The 24779-nt window shown below is 35.7% G+C and overlaps 1 protein-coding gene across 37 annotated transcripts in view; it reads right to left on the bottom strand.

Annotated features, from left to right (window-relative positions):
* Positions 1-3148: 3148 nt before the first annotated feature.
* The window catches only part of Mpdz (multiple PDZ domain crumbs cell polarity complex component), a 159349-nt gene continuing 137718 nt past the window's right edge, over positions 3149-24779 (bottom strand). For 16 of the 37 annotated variants that reach the window (XM_087183939.1, XM_087183949.1, XM_087183944.1 and 13 more), the window contains 11 exons: positions 24567-24650; positions 24120-24313; positions 22177-22324; positions 13602-13703; positions 12696-12786; positions 11772-11815; positions 10829-10951; positions 9290-9394; positions 7560-7672; positions 6344-6464; positions 3149-4502 (listed from right to left, as the gene is read on the bottom strand). In XM_087183939.1, coding sequence (XP_087040065.1) covers positions 4356-4502; positions 6344-6464; positions 7560-7672; positions 9290-9394; positions 10829-10951; positions 11772-11815; positions 12696-12786; positions 13602-13703; positions 22177-22324; positions 24120-24313; positions 24567-24650 — 1272 coding nt within the window. In that variant the 3' untranslated portion in view covers positions 3149-4355. Of the gene's footprint in view, positions 4503-6343; positions 6465-7559; positions 7673-9289; positions 9395-10828; positions 10952-11771; positions 11816-12695; positions 12787-12831; positions 13522-13601; positions 13714-22176; positions 22325-24119; positions 24314-24566; positions 24651-24779 lie in introns of those variants that run through there. The other 21 variants (XM_021252850.2, XM_087183947.1, XM_087183948.1 and 18 more) reach the window with 6 other exon arrangements.

Raw genomic sequence — 24779 nt, 5'->3', positions numbered from 1 at the left:
CATTAAAAAAATCGTAATTTTTAGAAAACAGTGTTTTCTGAGGATAACTCTTGTTTCTGAACAGATGCACATCAGGTGGAGGAGGGCAGGGGAAGGAAAAAGATCATGATGTGTTCACAAAAGGCAATTTTCTCACAAAATGTTCAACGTTAAAAGAACAAGGTGAAGCTTGTGATAAAGCCAATCTTTGGATGGTGTCATACTCTCAAAAACTTCAAGAAAGATCTTCAGTGGGACTGTTCTGAGATTGTTACCATAGGCTCACCTTCTTCTCACACAATTTTTCTTAGGGCCTACTACAGAACTTTTAGTACTTAACAACTGCTTAGACAAATAAAATATTTTTTTCTTATGGCTTACATTTAAATGGACAATACAGAATACTTGTATTTTGAAAGAAATAAAGCTGCAAAAATCATTTTAAGAACATATAAAAATCACTTTAAAAATATCTTTTTCCCTAGTTTTCATACTGTTTTATTCAGAAATACTCTTGGTGCCAATAGGTAACACAAGACAATTCTGCTTTATGGACAGCTCACTTTTGCAGGGGACAAAATTAAACACTCATTCCTAGTAGACAAAGTTGAGGAACATCTTTGCACAAATCAAATGCATTTCAGAATGTGTGTCATGGACATGAAACAACACACCAGGGCTGCTGAAAGAAGGTGATATTTTTTACACCCCCACACTTTAAAAAAGCGTATTTACTCTCGTCTCCCTGCAGGAATCCTTTCATCTTCTCTGTTCACTCTGAGATCTGAAGGGGAATGCACAATCACTGCCCAGCAGGCATTCAGGAAGTGGGTGCCCTGTCCTAAGAAGACTCAGTACCCGGTGCCTCAGAGCAGGAAAGAACTCATCTGCTTCCTCATGTCCAGCAAGATCTCCTTTGTCGAGATTTTTAAGATGAATAAAATCTCCCTTCCTTGTCTTCACCTTCATGATACTTAATCTTTTTCTGTAAACTCCATCACTGTTCTGATGTACGGATTCTGCTGACTTTTTAGGCATCCTTTCTACCTTTGTTGCTATGAATCAGTCAGGCTAAAAAGAAACATTTTATTATTGCTATTATTATCTTTCTGGAGTATTGAGTTTCTGGAGTATCTGTGATACGCTCCAGATTGATTCAATACAAAAAACAACTATATTGATCCATTTGGGTTGTACATATCATTAACACCAGTCAATGTTAAAGTCTATTTAAACTCTCTGCTCAAGCATTTTTTCCTTTACACTGAAAGCTCTTACATTTCCAGAAAATAATACAGGAAACATAAGCCATTCTTCTCTCCAATGCTGATGAATCTATAGTTTTTTCCTTTCAAAGTCTCTCCTTTCCTTCTTCCTTTCTTTCCCTTTTCTTTCATGTGCTTTGACTTGGTAAATAGCAATTATCTCTTCTTAGCCAGGACAAGGACAGTAACTCATGATACAGTTTAGGATTAGTTTCCCAGCATCTGTAACAAAGTAGCACAAACTGGTGGCATGAAGCAATAGAAATATATTCTCTCCTAGCCCTGGAGGGCAGAAGTTTGAAATATGGGCATCAACAAGGCCAAGCTTCCTCTAAAGTGTCTAGGAAAAATCCTTGCTTCCACAGTTTCTGGCAGCCCTAAGTCCTCAGCTTGTTTTTTATGCTTCCCTCATCACATGGCCTTCATATGGTCTCCACGTCTGCATACAGCCTTCTTAAAAGGAAATCCCTAAGCTAGTACCACTTTTATTGTATCTGCAAAGATATCTCCAAAGGTCACATTCTGAGGTACCAGGTGGACATGGATCTGAGGAGGCACTATTTAAGCTAGGACAGACACCCAAGAAACTGTTTTCTTTGGTGGTACTCCCACATATTTACTCAAACTTAAATGTGATCAGTTGACTTTCTCCCATCCAATATTGATACATAGTATCTACCAGTATAAAAACCTTTACCTGTTCAAACTTCCAAATGTGATTGGTTTGGTTTCCAGGAGCTTACTGTGAAAACATTCCAGCATAAGAGGACCAGGAGGTGACAGCTAAGAAAATGGATGTCACGGGGATAGTCAAGTGAATTTTCTTACACTGAACACCTCAATTTACATGATGGCTTAAATACCTCCTGAATTGTTGCAATACACATTTTTCCATTCATTTTAAGCTATAGTCACAGAATTCTTGTATTCTTATATAAGAAGTACTTTCTTACATTTTAGAATACAAGCTTACTGATCAAATAACCTATTATTTGACACTTGAGATGAGTCAGAGGGAATGTATATTCTCATTGGTTAATTTGGGACAGAACTAGTTGGACAAATGTTCCCAAATTCTTGGCTCAGTGTTCAAATTTGACTTTTCATGTTTATTAGAATAAATTTCATCATGATTGTTTCTATCTGAATATACTTCAGCTCTTTACTAACCTAAGAAAAACTATTGATATCACTACATTAAGAGGATCCTAGAAAAATATACATAGGGAGGTTGCCTGTCTTCTCATAATGTCATCTTCCTCCACTCTACAAGGAATCTATGAACTTTTAGTGTTAGAAAATACTGTCAAGGTAAAAAACACTGAACTTTTCCTAATGATGTCCAGTTTTTTTCTAATTGCATGCATGGATAGTATATTTATAGTTAGACATGAGAAAAAAATTTTAAATAGTGAGTGTTGAACAATAAAGTTTTTTCCCCTAGCAGAAAAACAAAAAAGCTTTCATTTCTGTTTGTGTACCACTGAACCTGGGATAGGAGACAGGGCATGGCTTAGACTGGCTGGGAAGGAAGGTAGGGTGGGATCCCAGAATCAACACAGCACCACCTCTTAGGACCTCCTAAGTAAAGTTCTTCCAGGTTCCTGAGATACGGACAGACTGCAGAAAAGGACACAGACGCCATGAAGAGCTCGCTTGCCTCTTCCCAATAACCCACCCTGTGTCCCCCAGGGTGTACTTTTAGTTTTGCTTTTAACTTTTCTGCTCTTTTGTTTGGCCCAAGTTCACTCTGCAGAGTCAGTTTCTTCCTCACCCTCTACCTTCACTTTTCAAATAAACTTTGTCACCATTTTCGCTTGTCTTGTTCAATTTTATGTTCGAGACAAGAAGGACCTGGCAACTATTTGGCAAGCCATTTCTAAAAGGAGCTACCCAACAACAAATCTTACTTATTCACTTTAATTCTGCATTTACACAAAAATGCTGCAATAAAAAACTGTACACTACTTCTGTTACAAATATAGATATTTAAAGTGATTTTATATATTCTAATGTAGGAGTTTCACGCCTAAAATGGGAATGAACACGATAATTCCTCACCAGTTGTCTCAATAAACAATTCCATCTGTTTCCTTTAGTCTTAAACTATTGTATTATAAGACATTAATATAAAGCAATGAGCTGAAGTCATGTTAATCCCCTTAATTTCTGTACCAATTTACTAATGGCATAGAACCAAAATAATTACTGACATATTGCTTTTTCCTTTGTCATTAAGATTAATAGTAAACCTAATGCACAGTGCACTAAGACATTTTCAGTGTTGCACCAATTGTGAAAACCAACATTAAAAGATTCTTGGAAAGTATGTTCCCCCATGGTTAGCTTGGTTGCTTAAAGGAAAACTACTGTCAAAATGGGGTAGTATCATCATTTTACTATAGCAACATGAAAATATTTTATAAGAGGTCAGAAATGAACACTGAGAATGTGCATTAGGTATGATTTTACAATACCTAGAACACTGTTTTGTATATGTGCTATTTACTTAATCATAGAAAACAATTTTAGCAGGAAAAATATGTGTGTATACTAGAGGTAGTGAGATGCAATTTTATATAATATTCAAAATATTAAAATACTGAGAGTATTTATTAAGATTTTCAATATTTTTTAAGTCTGGTGTGGGGTCAGGAGATAAACTGCCAAATTGAGGGATTTTTATAAAACTCCATAAGATTTTTTTCCTTTTTGTGCATTTTTATTTTTCGCCCTAATTTACTGAAACTATTTTTCATGGTTAGATTTAGAATGACTTTTCTTTCTCCTTTAACAAGATTTCCTTTCTCTTTAATAATTTTTGTTCATGTGACTACAAAACCTTATGTATCCTCAAAAGAAAAACTGGATTTATCTGTAAAATGTTTCTCTGCATGTTTAGCTTCACAAAATGCAAAAGACGAGGAAAAATGCTATTAGGTTGTCAGTAAGAAAAACATTCCCATATGAGAAAAACAAACTTAAGTATTGTTTTTCCACTATGATTTTTAAGAACACAGGACAGGAAAAGTCACGTTTAAGATCATCCCATTTTCCTAATAGTACACAAAGGAAGCAGGGGGTTGAGTTGGTTCAGCGCTGGCTGCCAATTCAGGATAGAACCATCAAAGTGACAGTGCCCTTTGTTCGCTTAAGGGTAGCAACAGCTTCTTCGTGGGTTACCCCTTCCAGGCTCTGTCCGTTGACAGCAATGATCTGATCACCCCTTTTTAGGCGCCCATCTTCTGCTGCTGCTCCCTGTAATTATAAGGGCTTGTTTACTTCTCAAAGAATGCAGTCTCACAACTATACCACAGACAAAAGGTCTAAACAAGAACATAAATTGCTCTGCATGTACACGCACACATTGCTCTAGTGCTCCATAGGTACTCCACAGCCATAAGCAATGGCGAACATATACAAAAGAGGCCTTTTTCCTAAATAGTTTTAGCACTAAGATTTCAATTTCAGAAAAAAGCTAGCAGTCAATAGATTAGTTCGATGGTTTTTTGGCTGTTCAGCACAGCAGTTGGTTGAGACTCAAATTAATCAAGAATATATGGAAATTTGCCTAGTAGGAATGATTTCATAGAATCCAGGATTTTACATCCTGTAAATAAGACTAAAGATTAAAAAGGAACAAAAGCAGTTTCCCAGGCCAAGGGCATGAGGTCTACAAATCCCAAAGGTCTGCAGAAGCATAAAGCCCACGTGAAGGTCTACTGATTTAAAAACCCACTGCTGGGGCTGATGCTTGCCAGCATGCATGCAGTGCTGGATCCTACACCCAGAACTGCAACACACGCACGTGCGCGCACACACACAGATAATTCTAGGCTTTGGAAAGGGCTAGTTAAGCTGCCTTGATTCTTACTTCCAAAGGGTAGATGGAGTCTTCATATTACTATGCCTAACTGATTAGGATTAAATATAGACATTGCTGTTTCAAAAAGAACCCTGTCTTAAGGCATACTTATAGAAGGCAATTATGCAATTAAATATAAGATTAAAAATATGGCAAAGTTAATGAGGAATCCATAATGATGAAATTCTTAAAATATGTTTTAACTAGCATGCCTTAAATAAAGTGTTCCTGGGCTGAGGAACAGGACTTCAAGATCCTTTATTCACTGGCAAATGCCACTTATATTTTTGAACATACTATTTTTTAAATGTCATAAATTAACCTTACAGTTAGCTTACTGTAGGTACAGCACTTAAAATTGCTTAAAAATAGCAGTATTTTCCAAATTAATAGAATGAAACCTTCAAAAATTAAAGGATGATGGCACTAATGTAAAGTCTCTGCATCAAACCTTTAAACAGACTTGCCATAAATTTTGCTCCTTTCCACTGTAAAATTTTGAGATTCTAGATTTTCTCCTGCAGGAAATTTTAATCTTGTACTTCTGAAAATGTATATTAACAACATAATAGCAATCATAAGATCATTTTGTTTTAATAGTTTCATCAATGTTTCAGTATCTTTCTTAGTCTAAATGTCATTACTATATAACTATATACAAATGCTTTTCTTTTTTAAAAGTATCAAGTCTTTGATTATAAATAGCTGATGTGATGAACAGGGCTGTGAGATACTCTTCAGGTTTATCTATGGTAGTTTTTGTTTTACTCAATTAAATTAAACTTCTAAAATAAATGCCCTATGAGTTAATGTGCATATACATTTTATACGCTTCTCTGTATGAGTTTTACATTTCACAACAAAATGCAAAGAAAATGAAATGTTAGTGCTTTACAGCATATTTATTTTAAAAGCATATTTATTTTCAAAAGACAATCATGCAATTTGTTTTCAAAAGAAAAAATACGTTTTACTAACAGAAGTTTATTAATTTATGAATATTATTGAAAGTGTCTATGGAGTTCTATTTTGAGCCTATTTTCCTTTAAATACAACTAAATTTCAAATTAGACAAAAAATATTTAATGACCTGGTCCTGTAGGGAGTTTACAAAAAAAAATTATCAACTGTTAACCATTTGGCATTACCTCAGGCCACAAACTAATATGCCAGCTGCTGATCATGGTTAATGACTATTTAGTAGGAAGAGAATGGTTAGAATTTGCAGTCTTACCTTTGCAAACACTGTTTTAACATAAATGGGTAGGTCTCCATGAGGGCTGCCGTACCCTCCTACTATACTGAACCCCAAACCATCTGGTCCCCGGTCTAGTGTAATGGACTTACATTGAGGTCTACAGAAAAGGAAGGAAAAAAAGAGTTCTGAAATTAAAACAGTACATTTATATTTTCATTATATATTTATATATTTCAGTATGTTTATATATACATATGACTCCATCATTCTTCTGACATCTACAAAAAGCTAGCATAGTTCTCTGTGTTATTGACAGGGAGCATGTTGAGGGTAGTTGAGGACACTTAAATTGTCAGTTCATGCTATGCACAATATTTGAAATTTACATAATCTAATGAAATTCTATTTAATGCCCTAATTCTATGACTCATTTACAGTTGCTTTAAACTAACATGCTCATGGCATGTTTTCATGGCACAGAGAAGCTAATTCTTTTTTCGGTTTATTTAAAATGAGAAGGTTAAATTCAAGGGACCGTAATAGAGAAGTGGTAAATATCAGTAGTCTCAAATCTCAGAGAAGAGTCAATTACAAGTCATATAAATATGCATCAAATTATTTACACATTCTAAATGTGCCCTCCTCCTTCCTATTTTTCAGTGCTCTTTTTATTCAGTGTTGTTATCTAATAAAGTGAACTATTTTTCAAGCAAAAAGATGATACATAAAATGAGTAGACAATGCTGGAAAATTTTCAAAGATATGTCTGACTTGCTCCATGTCACAAAGGGTGATGATATTATGGCTAAAATGCTGTCCCCCAAATCAGAGTTTACAACGTGGGAAGGGGTAGTGGTAAGCCTGCCTGCCTATCTATCTCCTCCAAAATAAGACTTACCTGGAAAACTAATTCTAGCATGATTTTAGAAGAGACATTCCCTGCAAATGAGCCTGATGTGATTTCTAAAATCACGTTACATGAATTTTCCAGGTGGGTCTTGTTTTCAGAAAAACAGAGAATATCTGTCCATCTGCACATATGTCTGTCTATCTTTGATTAGCTAAATCTATTGCATTATTCAATAGTTAATCATTCAATAGTTAAAAGCACCTAGGTTGTGTATTACAAAGCACATCGTCTATTATTTCACCTGTGTGTAGGTGGCAAAAACATGGAAAAGAAGATACAACTGTCAGGAAAATCTAATTCATGAAAAATAGATGACGTATCAAGCATACTATATATTCTCACCCTAAATCATCCTGAAATACGGAGCTTGACGGCAGCCCTGAGAAAGAAAGACTAGAACCAGCGGGCTCCTGCTGATGACCTGTGACCACACTCACGTCCCCTCCAGCAGCCACCTGTGCACAGGAGAAGCACAAAGGAAAATACGTGTGCAGGAGGCAGGGAGACACCAGCAATTTTTCTTCAAAAAGACCACGTGGATTAAAATGTGTATTTAACTGCCCACTTAATTATTCCTATGAACGCAAAATGCAACCAGAGATGTGCAGGGAGGAGGGTGAGAGGGGAGGGCAAAGGGAAGTAAAAAGAATTAAGATGCATATGTACATGTAAAGACTCCCCACAGTGAATACATTCATTACGTACTGCAAACATGTACTAACAAAAGTTTCTTAAAAATTAAAAAGTACAAGAGCAATATAAAATTTTACAAGGTCCAGAGGCCTCGTAACTGTCCAGACAGTAAAAATCTTCAAATTCAATTCTCTAATGTTCTTTGATGTTTTTAAAATATGATCTGTGCAGTTTTTTTATTTTTATTTTTACTGGTACATGTTTGCAGTATATAATGATTATACTTCTCATGGGGAGTTGGTACATGTACACAATAAATTTTAATTCTTTTTTCTTGCCTCTCCCTCCCCTCCATCATCTTTCCCTCCATCCCTTGGTCCCTTTCCCTTTTGCCTCCATCTCCCTATTTTCTATTATCTATCTTTATTTTGCTCTTTGTTTATATTTTGGGTTTCTCATAAAAGACAAACCATGTGATACTTAAGCTTGCATGTATGATTTATTTCACTTAATATTATTATGGTCCCAAGGTGCATCTATTTTCCCACAAATGACTGAAGTTTATCCATCTTATTGAAGAGTAGTATCACATTTTCTTTGTCCATTCATCAGCTGATGGACATATAGGTTGCTTCCAAGATTTAGCTATTATGAATGGTGCTGCTATAAACATGGGTGTACATGTATCACTGTAATATGATGTCTTTAATTCTTTCAGGAAGATAACTGGAAGCAGAATAGCTGAGTCAAATGGAATTTCTAGCTTTAGTTTTTTGAGGAATATCCATAATGATTTCCATACTGCTTGTGCTACTTTACATTCCCACCAACAATGTAGAAGGGTTCGTTTTCCCCGCAGTCTCTCCAGTATTTGTTATTATTTGATTTCTCAATGACAGCCATTCTTTCTGGAGTAAGAGGTAATCTCAATGTTGCTTTAATTTACATTTCTCTAATGGCCAGAGATGTTGAATATTTTTTCATGTATTTAATGGTCATTTGTAATTCTTTTGAGAAGTGTTTATTCATTTCATTTGGCCATTTTTTCATTGGGCTTTTATTTTGGAGAGCTCTAAGGTTTCTGAATTCTTTATATATTTCTAGATATTAGTCCTCTGAGGAATTCCTGTGCAATTATTTTTTATAAAGATGTTTATAATACAAGCCTTTTACTCACAACACTTAAAATTCTAGCAAATAATCACTTACTGCTAAAGGCCTTGGATATCAAGCATAAACAGTAAACTTATAAGGATAAATATTACGGAATGTGTTTCATGCGTATTTTTTTGGAGCTCTCAGTTTAAGCATCGATGTTCCAATGATATATTAAATAAAATAATAGCATGACATTTAATCATTTTTCCTGCTTTAACATCAAAGCTCACATGTCCTCAAGCTATCTCCTTCTGATAAGTACTTGGGATGATAAACCTCACCTGCATTTCAATGGAGCCAGAGGCATTTTTCAGTATGTTCACTGCTTGAGTGTGAGTCATTCCCTGAGTGGATGTGCCACAGATAGTGACAATCCTATCTCCAACCTGCAAGGTAAAGTGGGACTTTGAGACCAGAACAGTTATTTCTTTCTCTACCATCTACTTTACATACACACTTCCACCAACTACTGAAATATAATGAAGGAAACCAGTAATTTCAAGAAGCTCCAGAAGCAATCACAAAAAGAAATTGTACATAATAATTTCTACAGTCTTCAGGGGAAGAGAAGAGAGGAAGAAAGTCATTGTTCCCTTCTCTTCATACCCCTGGGTAAGATATTACTTCCTATTAAAATAGTAAGATATGGGTATCATTTGGAAATCAAGATTTCTCTGAATGTCATCACTATAATTGTTAGATGTGACTCTAAGTCAGGGGTTGGCAAATGAAAGCCCACAGGTCAAATGTGGCCAACTGCCTATTTTGGTTAATAAAGTTTGGCTGGAAGACAGCTATGCTCATTTGGCTGCTTTCATAGGGCACAGCAGAGCAGTTGCAACAGAGACTCATGTGACCACAGAGTCTAAAATATTCACTATCTGAAAGTTTGCTGACCCTTATGAAATGTGTACTACCATTTTTTAAGTGTTAGCAATAAATTTAGGTATCAAAACAGGCTGAGGCAGGCAGGGATGTAGTGCAGTGGCACTGAGCCTGCTTGGCAAGCTCAAGATCCTGAGTTCCATCCCTGGTACTGGGGAAAAACAAAACCAACCAAACAAAACAGACTGAGGGGCTGGGAGTGAAGTTCAGTGGTAGAGTGCTTGCCTAGCATACACGAGGCTTTGGGTTTGATCCCTAGCAACACACACACACACACACACAAACACCCCCCCCCCCAACTACCCCTGACCTAGAAGCTATTTAACTTAGGTTTGGTTATGTCCAAAGACCTTGTTTGAAGCACGATGCCATAGATATTTTACTTTAGGGAAACTGAATGCTTTTAAAAGAACATTCACATGATTTCAGAGTTGAGCAGTTAGCATAAATTTCATCATAGTGTTCTACACCTGAAGAATCCCTCAATTTTGAAGAAAATTTTATATAGTTTTAGAATCTTGCAAGTGATATTTACATTAAATTTCTGCAATTTTATAATCAAATGCAATGACTTTTCAATTTAATAAAGTTAAATCAACACAGCTTTGAAACCAATGATTCTTGTAAAGGAGAAGTTTCACTTCATATTAGTATTCTGAACATGCTTGTTTTAACTTGTTCCACACAGTCTTAAACATGTAATGAAAATGCTTTAAGAGAGAACCGTAAATTTTATCATTTGATTTACTTTCAAATTTGCATTCAAACAGCATCATCTTCCTCTTTATTGCAGTATTCTTTATGTAAAAGCAAGCCCTGCTGTAGGCTGGTTAGCTAACTTAAAAAGATACTCTCTTGCAATAGGTGACTAGATTAAAATTCTGAAAGAATGCTTTGCTAGATTTCTTAGGGCTGCTACGGTTAGCAAAACTTACTCTGAGTTTCCGGGTTTGGGCAGCCACGCCATTCGGGTGCATCATTGCGATAAATACAGGGACGTCACCAAGGGGGCTGCCCACGCCTCCCGCAATGCTGATTCCTAGGGAGTCAGCAGGGCCCTGCCAGGGAACAGACAGAATTCTTTGGTCGAAGTGATTTTTAATTGGTATTTATTCTCTGGTGCAATATTCTATTGTTGACTCTGATATTCTAGTTATGAGAGTGGAAAAGGTAGTTCAAGAAAACGGCCTTACCTTAGTTTGACACAGGCCCTTACTGTGGTTTAGGAAAATAGATGTCTGTTCAGAAAGCAAGAGACCAAGATACACTAAATGGAAATTGCGCTGTGGGACTGGTGAATTCATGAAGTGAAAAGATCACAATTTAAGGATGTAGGGAGACTCATGTTCAAAGCCAGGAATGTGGACCTGCAAACACTGCGACCTGGAACAAGACATCTTCTCAGTCACTAGGTCTTCACTTAGGAAACAGATACCAGTGCTTCCAGAGGGCTATAGTGAATACGGGGGCATTCTGATGACATGTATGTCTAAATAGTGTTCACCTTGCAGTAAAGGCTCAATGAATGGTAGCGGTTTTTATTTTCTTTCTTGTGTATTTCAGATAAATCTTTCCAGAAGGAGAGAGAAGCATCCACTGAAGGGAAAAAGTTACTGATCAGGGTGAGAAGGGGGAAGCGGCAAACTATTTTCTGTGGGGTCTGGCTGATGCTACTTTTGGCAATATAAAATATACAAACAGTGATTTTTAGAATGAGGAACTATTAGACTACAAAATTCAGGAGATTGCAGTTTACTTTCCACCGTATACACTACAAAGATAGTGTATATGTTTTCATACAGGTACTATAAAGCAGTGAAATAGTTAATAGTTAACAGGAAAATACAAATGAATATGCCTTTGAAGATACCAAGTTACCTTTTTTATTTCAACTGTTCTTAATCCCTGTATTTCAGATGCCACTGTAAAGACAAAATAAGATAAAATAGTCATTAAAGCATTTTTTATGTTCACACACATTTTAGGCCAATATATTAAGCTGCATAGGGCTAAATGGCTATCTTAACTATTTTTTTGGAAAGGAGGTAGTTACTAGCACTAGACATGACTAAATCTGTCTCATACAAGAAATCTTTATTACTCCAGTTGAAAAAAATGGACATAAAATCCCATCTTTTCTTCTCATTTTAAGCACTAATATAATCATTATAATCCACTTTGAATAAGTAAAATACAGAATGTGCTTTGCACAGAAAGATGTGTACACAGCTTAGAGGCATAAAGTCATGGATGCATTAAAAAAAATCTGTGGATGTAAGTGCCTAAATTTCTAAGATATCAGTCACGTTATAAACAGAGACTGGCATATGGTTAGTTCCTTGAATATGAAAAACTCTCAACCAATGCACCATGCCAAAAAACCCCTCTGTATCATTTCATGCAATTAAAACACAGGAAGATCATATTCATTTTCTCTAAATTCTGCATGGAAAAAGAAGGCTTCACTTAGTGACATCTTCCATTTATTGGTGTTACATTAAACAGAAGAAGGGAATACAATCAAATACCTAATTTGCACAGTAAGAAAAAAACGAGAGAACCCTGATGATAACGTTTCACATGTCTTGTAGGGTAAATATCAAACGAGAAAAGCTGCCACTGGTGCAGCTTTGTCATGTTTTTTCCAACACACATTTTTGCATCTACATTAAGACATGAGATGATCTGGAGAGGAGGAAGAGCTCAGAGATAAACAGCAACAACAGCAACGATACAGAACAGGGTTGACAGTCAAACTTCAGACCAGTATGTTCTACTTAAAAAGTAATGAACCAGTCTTACATGCGTTCCTCTTCGAGCTACATTCCTGTGTCTCAGATGCACATGTTTCAGAAAGTGGAAGAGTGAAAGATGACAGGCTGCTTTCACTAACCTATAAACAAATATTATTTTAGAAACTTTTGTTAAATGTAATCCCTGTTAAACACTACTAATTTCAGAAATCACTTCTTTTAGTGTATCTGGGGAAAAGTACCATAAGAAATAGTGGCATTTGGTAATTTGAAGAGCGATCAAAAATAGTTTTCACTAATTTTTTTATTAAGAATAATTTACCTAATGATATAAATAAATTGAAGCAAAGAGGGTAAAAATTGTTTGCAACTTACCAGAACTTTTAGTGGATTTTCACAACCTCAGTCTAATCTTTTCTAAATTTAAACATCTAATGCATAAAAACTTGGACTGAAAAACTGCAAAGTTAGGGCCAGTTAGCAGGAAATTATTGCTGATAATTAAGGAAGTTAGTAAATGCTCTATAAGGACAGACTGGTGAAAATGGGCTGATGTCATCAGAGGAAAAGATTGAGGAAAAGGGCTTGGTAAATTTCCTGAACTATTTTAATATACTTCTGTAGATGGTGATAAGCATTTACAGTTCACCTATACAGGATTTTTCAGCTGAATAAGAAATGATGATCGACATTTCTTGTAAAAGATCTTAAAAATGTGTCTTCTTGATAGGTTTCATATACATAAAGGTTAATGTTTGAGGTTATGGGGAAAGAAGTTCTTTAGAATGGCTTAACTGCTCAAGTGCCTTGTCTTCACCCATTATCATCCCTTGTTCTTCCTGTCTCAAATTCTGTACTCAAGCCACTCTGCCATGCTGCCAGAGGACAAGACAGGGTCAGAGACACTGGCCAGATCCACAGTGATGCCGCCCTGAAGGATCCCAGAGCTACCCACCTGGCTGCTTTGAGAAGGCCTCCTCTCTGAGTGAAACGGACCAGCTTTGATTCTTCCCACTTCCAGGGTCACTGTGCCTAGGGAACACTGAGGCAGTGGTTGCTTTATAGAACTGTTTAAGTAAAATTCTATAGTCACCTCCAGGAATACATTTTATTCTTCAGGACTGAGTTTTACACAGCATCTTCCTTTTGGGATTTCCACAGGCAAGGATACCTTCAATCCTTTATGGAAAATGACTTTTTATTTAATTTTATGATTATGTGTTTGTGATATATAAGAATTGCAGTCATATTTGGGAGTTAGCATATATACCATCATATCTTGATCATTTTTGATTCCTTCCGCCCACCAACCTCCCCTTTCTCTTCATTTCCCCTTCTTTAGGTCCCATTCCCCACTTACAAAACCTCAACCTGTTTCCTATCATCAAGTCTTTATCTTGTTCCTTATCGATATTTTGGGTTTCTCATTTAAGAGAATGACTTTATGGTTGAGTAACACTCCACTGTGTATATATACCACATTTTCTCTATCCATTCTCTTAATGGGCATTTAGGCCATTTCTACAACTTAGCAATTGTGAACTATGCTACTATAAACACGAGTGTGCATGTATCACTGTAATAAAATGTCTCGGACTCTTTCAGGAAGATACTAAGGAGAAGTATAGCTGGGTCAAATGAATTTCTACTTTTCTGAGGAATCCCGATATTGACTTTCATAGTGGTTGTACTAGTTTATACCCCACCAACAATGTAAAAGGGTTTTGTTTTCCCCACATCCTCATCAACTTATATTGTTAAGTACTTGATGACAGCCATTTTTTTAAATTTATTTTTTTTAATTTTTTTGAGAAGTATCTATTTATTTCAATTGTCCATTTTCTGAATGAGTCTTTTGTTTTATGAGGTCTCATTATTTATTTATTTATTTTTTGGTACCGGAGATCTAACTCAGGTCCTTGTGCTTTCGAGGCAGGCAGTGGAACCACTGCGCTACATCCCCAGCCCTAAGGTCTCATTTTTTGAGTTCTTTATATACTGTAGATATTAATCCTATATCTGAAGAATAGCTGGTAAAATTCCCCCCTACTTTGTAGGTTGTTTCTTCACTCTGTTGACTGTTTCCTTTGCTATGGAAAAGCGTTCTGAAATATTCTGATTTGTTGATTCTTGGGGTTATTTCTTGTGCAATTAGGGTTCTGGTCAGAAAGTCCTTACCTATTCCTATCTTCAAATGTTTCATCTATTTTATTTTCCGCCAGAGTCAGTGCTTCTGTTTTTGTAACTACGTCGCTGATCCGTTTTGACTTGATTTTAGTATAGGGTGGAGAGATATGGATCTAGATTCATTCTTCCCCACCTGGATAAACAAGAGGCTATCTTTTCTCCACCATTTAGTTTTAACCCCTTTGTCAAAGGTCAGATGTCTTGGTCAACATGTCTGTTTTTGTGTCACTACCATACTGTATTTTTTAATCACTGTAGCTTTGTAATATGACTTGAAATCTGGGATTGTGATGCCTCCTACTTCACTCTTGTTGCTCAGATTGCTTTCCTTACTCTGGGTCTCTTCTGGTTCCATACACATTTTGTAATTTTTTTTAGTCCTATGAAGAATGCTGTTCATATTTTGATTGGAATTCTATTAAATCTATATATGAGTTTTGGTAATGGCCATCTTGACAGTACTGGTTCTCTCTATCCAGAACAGGGGATGTTTTTCTATTTACTAACATCCTCTTCCAGCTCTTTCTTTAAAGTACTGCAGTTTTCATTATAGAAGTCTTCTATCTCCTTGGTTAGGTTGATTGGCAGCTACTTAAACTTTTGGAGCTACCATGAACAAGACTGTTTTAGTGATTTCTTTCTCAGTATGTTCCTTTTGTTGTACAGGAGCACTATTGTTTTTTGTGCACAGATTTCCTGTCTTGCCACTTGGCTCAATTTATTTATTAGCTTTAAGAGCTTCTGGTGGAGTTTTCTGTGGGACTTCTATGTAAAGGATCATATCCTTTGCAAATATAGTTTGACTTTTCATATTCATATCCCTTTTCTTTCTCTTGCCTGATTGTTGCAGCTAAAGTTTTGCAAATTATACTGAACAGGAGTGGTTAAGAGTGGACAACCTTGTTTTGTTCCTGATTTTAGAGGAAATGCTTTCAGTTTTCCCCATTTAGTATGATGTTGTCTGTGGGTTTGCCACAAATGGTTTTATCAGTTTGAAGTGAAGCACTTCTATACCTATTTCCATCAGGATTTTTATCATGAATTGTATTGGATTTTGTCAAAGACTTTTTCTGCATCTATAGAATCAATGTATGATTTTTATCCTTAGTTCTATTTATATGGTATATTACACTTACTGATTTATGTAGGTTGTGCCATCCTTGCATCACTGGGATGAAGCCAACTTGGTCATGATGTGTGAACTTTTTAATGGTTTGTTTTCTGTTTACAAGTAACTTACTGAAGATTTTTACATCTATGTTCATTAAGAATATTATTAAAACAGAAACACTGAACTGGATGGAACAGAGGTTAGGCAGAACTCTTGAAGACATTGGTGTAGGAAAAGATTAATGAACAAAACCTCAGTTGACCGTGAACTAGCAAAACGTATCAACAAGTGGGATCTCTTCTTACTAAAAAGCTTCTGCACAGCAAGAGAAACCACCAACAGTGTGAAGAGACAACCCACAATGTGGGAAAAAATTTTTACCTGTTGTCCCTCAGACAAAGGTCTACTACCTAGAATCTATAAAGAACTTAAAAAAAAAATCAGACCTCCCAAATTTAAAGACCCAGTCCAAAAATGGGCATCTGAAATGAATAGACATTTCTCAGACAAAGAAGTAGAAATAGCAAATAAACATGAAAAAATGTTCAACATCACTGGTCATTTGAGAGATGCAAATGAAAACAACACTGAGATCCCACCTCACTCCAGAAAGAATGGCTGCTATCATGAAATCAACCAATAACAAATGCTGGCTGGGCTGTGGGGAAAGAGGAACCCTGCTCCACTGTTGGTGGGAGTGTAGACTGGTGCAACCACTGTGGAAATCAGTATGGATATACCCCAAAGAACTAGGACTGGAAGTCCCATTTGACCCAGCTATTCCCCTGCTGGGCATCTTCCCCAAAGAACTAAAAGAATCATACCACAGTGATATATGTTTACCTATGTTCACAGCAGCACAGTTCGTAATAGCTAAAACGTCGAAACAGCCCAAATGCCCATTAACTGGAGACTGGATAAAGAAAATGTGGTGTTTTTTTTTATAAAACAGAGTACTACTCAGCCATAAAAAATGAAAAATTAGAGACATTTATAGCTAAATGGATGTACATTAAGGCCATACTCTTAAGTGAAATAAATAGGACACACGTGTAAATACTGAATAGTTTCTCTAGTTGAGAAACAAAGTGTAAATGAGGAGTAAAAGGTATAATAGATAATGTGAAATAGGAAGAAAAGAGGCAAAGGGGAAGGGGAAGTGGGAGGGTAGGGGAAAGGAAAGAAGGGAATGGAATTAATATGAGAAAATGAAAAAATGGCAACAAAGTCTTTGTAAATAGGGAGGGATGGAGGGGTTGAAGGGAGGCTAGGGGAAGGGGGAAAAAATAAGAACCAAGAGAGATTATACAAAGGTGCATATTTCCAATGATGAATGTCATTATATTGTATACCTAAAATGTACCAGTCAAATAAAATTTAAAAATAAATAAAGTGAACATTTGTTAACCTTAAAAAAAAAAAAAGAATACTGGTTTGTAGTTTTCTTTTTTGCTGAGTCCTTGTCCAGTTTTGGTAACAGGGTGATGCTGCTTTCAGACAATGACTTTGGCAGTGTTCTCTTTCAACCTCATAGAAGACTTGGAGAAGAATTGGCATTAGTTCCTCTCTGAAGTTCTGGAAAAATTCAGTGATGAATCCATCAAATACCAGGCTTTTCTTAGCAGCATTTTTACTGCTCCCTCAATTTCACTGCCTATTATAGGTCTATTCAGGGTCTTCACATCTTCTTAGTTCAATTTTGTTAAGCCATATGTGTCTAGAAATTTATCTATTTCTTCTAAATTCTCCAATTTATTGGAATACAAGTTTTCAAAAACAGTTACTTAGAATCCTCTGGATAACAGTGATCCCATTGTGATTTTTGCCTTTTTCATTTTTAATTGCACTGATATAGCTAGCTCTTCCTTTTGTAAGTTAGGCTTTATTGATCATGTTTTTCCTTTCAAAGACCCAATTCTTTGACTCACTGATCTTCTTTATTGTTTTTTAGTCTCTATTTCACTGACTCTTCCTCTGATATTTATGATTTCTTTTCTTCTAAAGTTTGGATTTGGACTGCTTTTTTTCCTAAGGCCTCCAAATGTATCATCCAGTTATTTATTTGGTAATACCTTATTTTTCTAATGAAGGCACTAAGAGCTATACACTTTTTAGAACTGCTTTTATTGTATCCTATAGATTTTGGAATGTTGTACTGTCATTGCTATGATTCTAGGAACTTTTAAATTTCTTCCCTGATTTCTTCTCTAATCCATTGATTATTCAGTAATGTATTATTTAACCTTCATGTGTTTGTGTTGTTTCTGTAGTTTTCGTTGCTGTCATGGTTGTGGATTTCTAGTTTCATTCTACTGTGATCTGACAGAATCTAAGAGATTATTTTAATTCTTTTGTTTTTATTTAAACATGCTTTATGGCCTAAGATATCATCTATTTTGGAGAAAGCTCCATGAGCTAAGAAAAAAATGGCTTTTAAAAACATTTAAAACTCATAAAGATAAACAGCTACAGCATGTCCATGTCTTTTTTTCCATTTCATGTTCTTCTTTTAAATTTTCATTTATTTTTTATTAGTACATGTTTACAATGTGTGCAGTTTACAATCATCTTGAGGGTGGTTACATGTACATATCACAGCTTCTTCTTTTTTAAAAATCTCTTTCCCCTTCCCTCCTCCTCCACAATGAATCCCGTTCCCTTCTTCATCTGTGTTGATATTTTACGTCTTAGCTCATGTTATAGTCTATACTGTTTACATTAATTGGTGTTATTAAGTTCCTGTAGATGGCATATTTTTATTCTTATTCCCTTCCCCTTTTCCTTATTCCTTGCCCTTGTTCCATTAGATCACTTTCCTAATGCACGAGATCCATCCCCTTGTCCCTCTCTATCCATCCTATAGCATTTTGTCTGCACTTTGTTTCACTCAAATGAGAGGAAACATACAGTATTTAAGTTTGTGTGTCTGGTTTCACTCAACATTTTATTTTCCAAGTGTATCCATTTTCCTACAAATTTGTCAAATTTGTCATTCTTTATAGCTCAGTACTATTCATCTCTCTCTCCACACACACACACACACACACACACACACACACACACACACACACACACATATATGTAATTTTCTCTATCCAATCATCTGTTGATGGGTATACAGGCTGCTTCCAGGTTTTAGCTATTATGAATTGTGCTCTTATAGACACTGGTATGCAAGTATTGCTGTAGTATGATGCCTTAAGCTCTCTGGGGGAGATACCTAGTAGGAGGAAAGCTAGGTCGTATGGGATTTCTAATTTCATTCATTAAGAAATCTCCATACTAATTTCCATAATGGTTGTACTAGTTTACATTCCTCCACATGTCTACCTATGATTTGTATGGAGACTGTTTCTACTAAGGAAAAGAGAAATTGAAAATTAAGCAATTATCTTTTGAATGCACTAATTCAGAAAAATCAAATGAACTGAATAGCTCAGGGTTAAACAGCAACAATAAAATCACCACCACCACTGCAACTTGTTTTGCCTTTAACAAAAAGGTTACTCAATTTGGTAAACTTTCTACTGCCACATGGTAGTTGAATAGATTTATTATGTAATACTTAAATATTACTATAAATACAAAATAAGAATTGAAGACAATTTCCCTATAGCCCTTTACAAATAACACACAAGCAAAAAAATGTAATCTAATACTGAAAGTAGCATAAGGAAACTTTTGAGATCCTTGGCTTTTGAGGTCAAACACACTGGTTTAAATTCAGACTATGATTTACTAGCCATGTGACCACAGTGGAATTCTAATTTTGATAATGTTCGTTATTCTCCCTTTTTAAAATGTAGAGTATTATAGGTTCTTGTGATAAGTAAAGCCATGTACAATAGATATGTCAGTGTCTAGAGTACAATAATACTAACAAAAATACTAGGCGTTGATATTCTGCTGAACATACTGAACATGTTGATCATGAATCAAACTCTGACAGGTCAAAACATAATTTAAAATATCCATAATTTGTTTTTGTTTCGTTGATGAAGGTTTTTCATAAAGCCTCAAACTAACTCTTTTTGCACTATTTTTCACCTTACATAAGTGGAGAGGCTAATAAGTCTATGCATTAATTATTCATTATGAAATGTTATAACTCATTTATCTATAACACAGGTCTTTCAAAGTTAAAGGGTTTTGATTTTATAAACATTTCAAGGTAATTTTTCCATTAAAAAAGAAATTCTTTCTAATCAAAGAAAATTTTGAAAATAAAAAATAAAGAAAACTGCCTGATTGTTATAAAATCTATTTTATTTTACATAGCTGTACTGACATTAAACTTACTGCCTTCTTCATTGATTACCTTTTCATATTCATATAGTTGTCAGTGATGTTTTAAATAGTTTATTATCTGTCACAAATCTGAACTATATAACACAGCTGATGTAGATTATGTTAACCACCTTGTTTCATATCTTCCTGTTTTACAAATAACACTTCAATGAATTTTATGTGGATGAAATTTTGTATGTAGAGGATTTTTAAATGAAGAATTGCTAAGTCAAAACAATAATAAGCAGCAGTAAAGAAAATATGTAAGTTATATAAATATTTAAGGCTCAAATTATATACTGCCAAGCTATTTTTGAAAATGGCTGGTTTAACTAATTTAAAAAATTATTTATTACTTTTAGGATACTTCCTTCTCTTTAAAATATATCAATCTTACGAAGAAACAATTGTTTTTTAACTGATCTCCAAAAGGAAGCTATTCATCCTTGAAAGTGCTGATTACTTTGTTTTGATGACAACTCTAAGAAATAAAAGTTTTTAAGTGTGGTTTGTTAAAAACTGAATTTACATACACATTCGTATGCCAGATGCTATTTGAACCACAGAGACTGATGAAAAGGACCTCAGCTAGAATAGGCTCCACAAGGTCTGGCCACGGAGAAGCTGCCACTAGTATCAGACCCAACAGGTGCAGTGGAGCTGCTGTACAGGCTCCTGTCAACATGTACCCAGGGCACAGCTACTGAGAGTGACCTAGTCAATCTGGATTGTACTTCTTCAGGTGAAAAGCAGGCCAGGTAAAAGGAGACAATGATATATCACTGCCTTACTTATAGGAACGAGAAGCCTCTTTAGGAATACAATGTTCCCTAGAAGGGGTATGCCTGGAGTCTCAAGAATGAGATTGTGAAGTGACTATTCTGTACTCTGCAGTCCATTTTCAAAACAAGATGAGATCCACCTCTCCAATCAAAAAATGGTCCTCATGGAGAGCTCCCCTCAGAGGGAATCTATTTCACAAGGTAGAATGTAATTGAGCTTAAAATGATACCTAGAAATGGGGCCTTATAATGGCTGGAATAATTCCCAGTAAGGGTACTGTCAAGTGAATATGCAATAAACTACCTTCATTGCATCAGGATAACGCACCCAACCCTAATTTTAAATATCAACTTTAAAACAGTTTGGTAGGTTTGAGTCAGACTAGGATTTTGACCAAATACTTTCTTGTATAGATCTTAAAACACAAAATCATTCTGGCACATTTTTTGTTACATTATTCATCATTTTTCAGAAAGATATTGACTCAAGTGGGTTCAAAAAGGAGTTAAGGAAGAGGCTGAGACAGGGAAGCCCAAAAACATGATCTCCAGAAATGTCATGGGTACCCTTCTTGCTTCTTGTGATCTGCACCCAGTGAACACTGCTACCAAATCACCTTGCAAAGAGCGGCTGTGCACGAGATGACAGTCTCCCTTTAAACTATAATTTGTAAGAATAAATCCACAAACACCATGGAGAAACAAAGATTCCACACAAAACTCACCTTAAAGATAAATGCTTTGCTAATGTTTCAGACATTCAGCTAATAATTCCTACTACCATTAAATAAATAAATAACAACATATGAAATAGCTGATCATAAATTTACTATTTGGAAATCTGTTACTGAAATATGATAATACATTTTTCTTGAGATGGCACTGTAGATAAAGATAAGTCACTAATTTAACCATGGTAGCTCAGTATTAAATTCTCTTTCTTCTTCCATACTATTACAGAACATTATTCTCATTTTCTTTTTTTTATTTTAATGTAGTACAAGTAGACATTAATAAAGAAAATATAAACACGGTTCTATGAAAGAATAATTTTTCATAACAAAAATAATTAGAGAATAACAATGGTAATATACTGTGTAACATGATCTTAAAAGAATACATTTTCAATTGCCACAAAATTGTTTTTGGCATTTGATTTTTACCTTCAGCAAAGCAGCAACGGCTTCCTGGGTGGCATGACGGACGTCTTCTCGATTCACTGTGAGAATCTGGTCTCCCTGCATCAGTCTCCCATCAGCCTCTGCAATTCCGCCTTTAACAATATCTGACACAAAAACTCCAGTATCGTTTCTGGAAACAATTTTGGTTTTGAACATTATTTTTGCTGAATTGTAATGCAATGCTTATTTTATAACTTTTTATAATGAAAGTTTTATGTCTATTTTTGAGTTTATTGTTATGAGTGCTGAGGAAAATTATTAGAATACAATTTATAATAATTAATAGCTTATATCTTATAGTATTTCATAGATTGAAAAGATTTTCATAAGAATTTATTTTCCCAATGATATAGAGTACTGTGAATCAAAGTGAGTACCACTATTCTTTTATGGGCCATGTAGCTAGTAAACAGTGAAGACAGGACTTAAGAATTCATCCTTGGGTATTGAATTTGTTCTTCCTTCTATAGAATAAAGAGGCCTTAAATGGATATTGACCTGTGGCTACTTAAATGTTTCTATTACCATTAACATCATTAATGTTATTGAAAATATACAGATGTATATCTCAAAAACCATTTGTTACTTGAAACTTACCATTCATTATTATGATGTCTTTCAGTTTCAATCATATGAACTATCTTTTATATAACATTGATTTATCCTAAATAAGCAAACATTAAACTTATTCCAATCCTTTCACAAAACTAAAAACACAAGAAACAGAAACACCCAAAACAAAAAATACCCAAATCTTCGTGTTAATAGAAAAAGCAACTAAGTAGAAATGCAGTGAAAGCGGAGCTGCATCCCTTGTTCCTGCCAAGGTTCTAACCCCAGACAAGCCACTGCACCGCTTTCCCATCTGGGTAAGGCTGTGGGATTAGATGAGGTCTTTGTATGCTCTTCCCACGGCGATTTGCTAGGAACTATTACTGGAAGTTTTTACAGTGCTTTGGGGACCCCAATATTGTGACAGCCTATTCTCAAATGAATTTCAGGTGTATTGTATTTTCCAAAAAGTAAACTACCGATGCTCCACAAAAAAGGCACGTCTAATTTTTTAGACATAAACCACTGAGACTCAAATAGTATGCTATATTCTTTCTGTGTTTAAAAAGTATTCTTCAAATTGTCTCTAAAAGAGCAAACTGGTATAGAAGTCCTTTTATTACCATACAGAAATGAAATGCAAAATCAGGTGAGCTTGTGCTGGCTTGGGAATTTGGAAGTGTTTGTTTCCAGAGTATTCTGGTCATAATATCATAAATTTTTGACTCATTGGAAAAAATAAGCAGCTTTGAAACTGTGAACATGTGAGGCCTGACAGCATGGATATTAACTTCGGGACACTGAAGACTACAGAGTCACATTTCACTGAATGCTGATTTCATCTAACTGTAGTGTATTCTGATCTCGATGGCTTATACCACTAAAATCAAGAGCTATGGCATTTAATATTTGTTAATATTACTTACATTAGTACCTCTTTTCTTGGAACTTCTCCCTAATCCTCTTCCTTTAAATAAGGTCACCCAGTCCCTCTCTCCTTCGATGGCACAGCTACCCCACAATGCACCTCTGCCTCTCAGCAATAGATTCATCTTTTGCAAGAACATATTTAATTCTGTTCACCAGACTTTGCATTTCTGAGGTCAGGAATTGTTTCTTACTTATCTCTATTTCTCAGAACCTAATGTATTTCCTGGCATACACGAGGCACTCTAGAAACACCGAAAGGCTTGTTGCTGAGGATCTTCAAAATCCCCCAGCATACTGACTTCAAAGTTATAAAACCAATGTCCTTCTATGCTCCTTTAGAGAATGGACCAGGGATAGCCATTTGTAAACCTGGAGCACTAACAAAGATTCTACTCCTGCAGTTACTTCTGAAAGGTCCTTGGGTTTGTTCTCCCCAGGCACACCTTTTACCAACAATGCTCAATCCTAGGCCTTTTCCTGGCTTCTTCTGCAGCTCAACAGTGAGGGTGTCACACATGTCTTCCTCTCTGTACGGAGCCTCATCTCTGTAGAGTGTCAGGCACACTCTCTGGGGCGTCTGTCTCAGGACATTGATTGCTTCATCATGGGTGGCCTTTCTCAAGTCAGTGCCATTCACCTGCACAGAAATGGGACACAGGTGGTGAGCAAACAAGTGAGCTCAGTGAAAACACGATGGGGGGGGGCAAAGAAAGAAACAAACAAGCACACTTTCTGTGTTATTTTTCAAGATCAAAAACAAGGATTCTTGGGCCAGGGATTTAGCTCAGTGGTTTCGCTGCCTGCCTCGCAAGCATAAGGTCCTGAGTTCAATCCTCAGTACCAAAAAAAAAAAAAAAACCCCACCCCACCCCCAAAACAAGGATCCTTACTTCTAAAATCTGATCTCCAGCCCAGAGTCTTCCGTCTTTACATGCTGCTCCTTCTTCGTAAACTTCATGGATGATAATGGCGCCCTAGGGACCCAAATACAATACATCCAGGCTTTATCCCATTCTCACCTGGGAATGGCGATAGGATACTGAGCCCAAATGCACCCTACTTTCACAGACAACAATAAGGAGGCCACATATCATAATTCAAGG

This window comes from Heterocephalus glaber, unplaced genomic scaffold (genome assembly GCF_053883595.1).
Source record: "Heterocephalus glaber isolate CG9 unplaced genomic scaffold, H.glaber_assembly_v1.0 deba00001481, whole genome shotgun sequence".
NCBI classification, from domain to species: domain Eukaryota; kingdom Metazoa; phylum Chordata; class Mammalia; order Rodentia; family Bathyergidae; genus Heterocephalus; species Heterocephalus glaber.
This window is presented reverse-complemented; position numbering and strand designations above follow the sequence as displayed.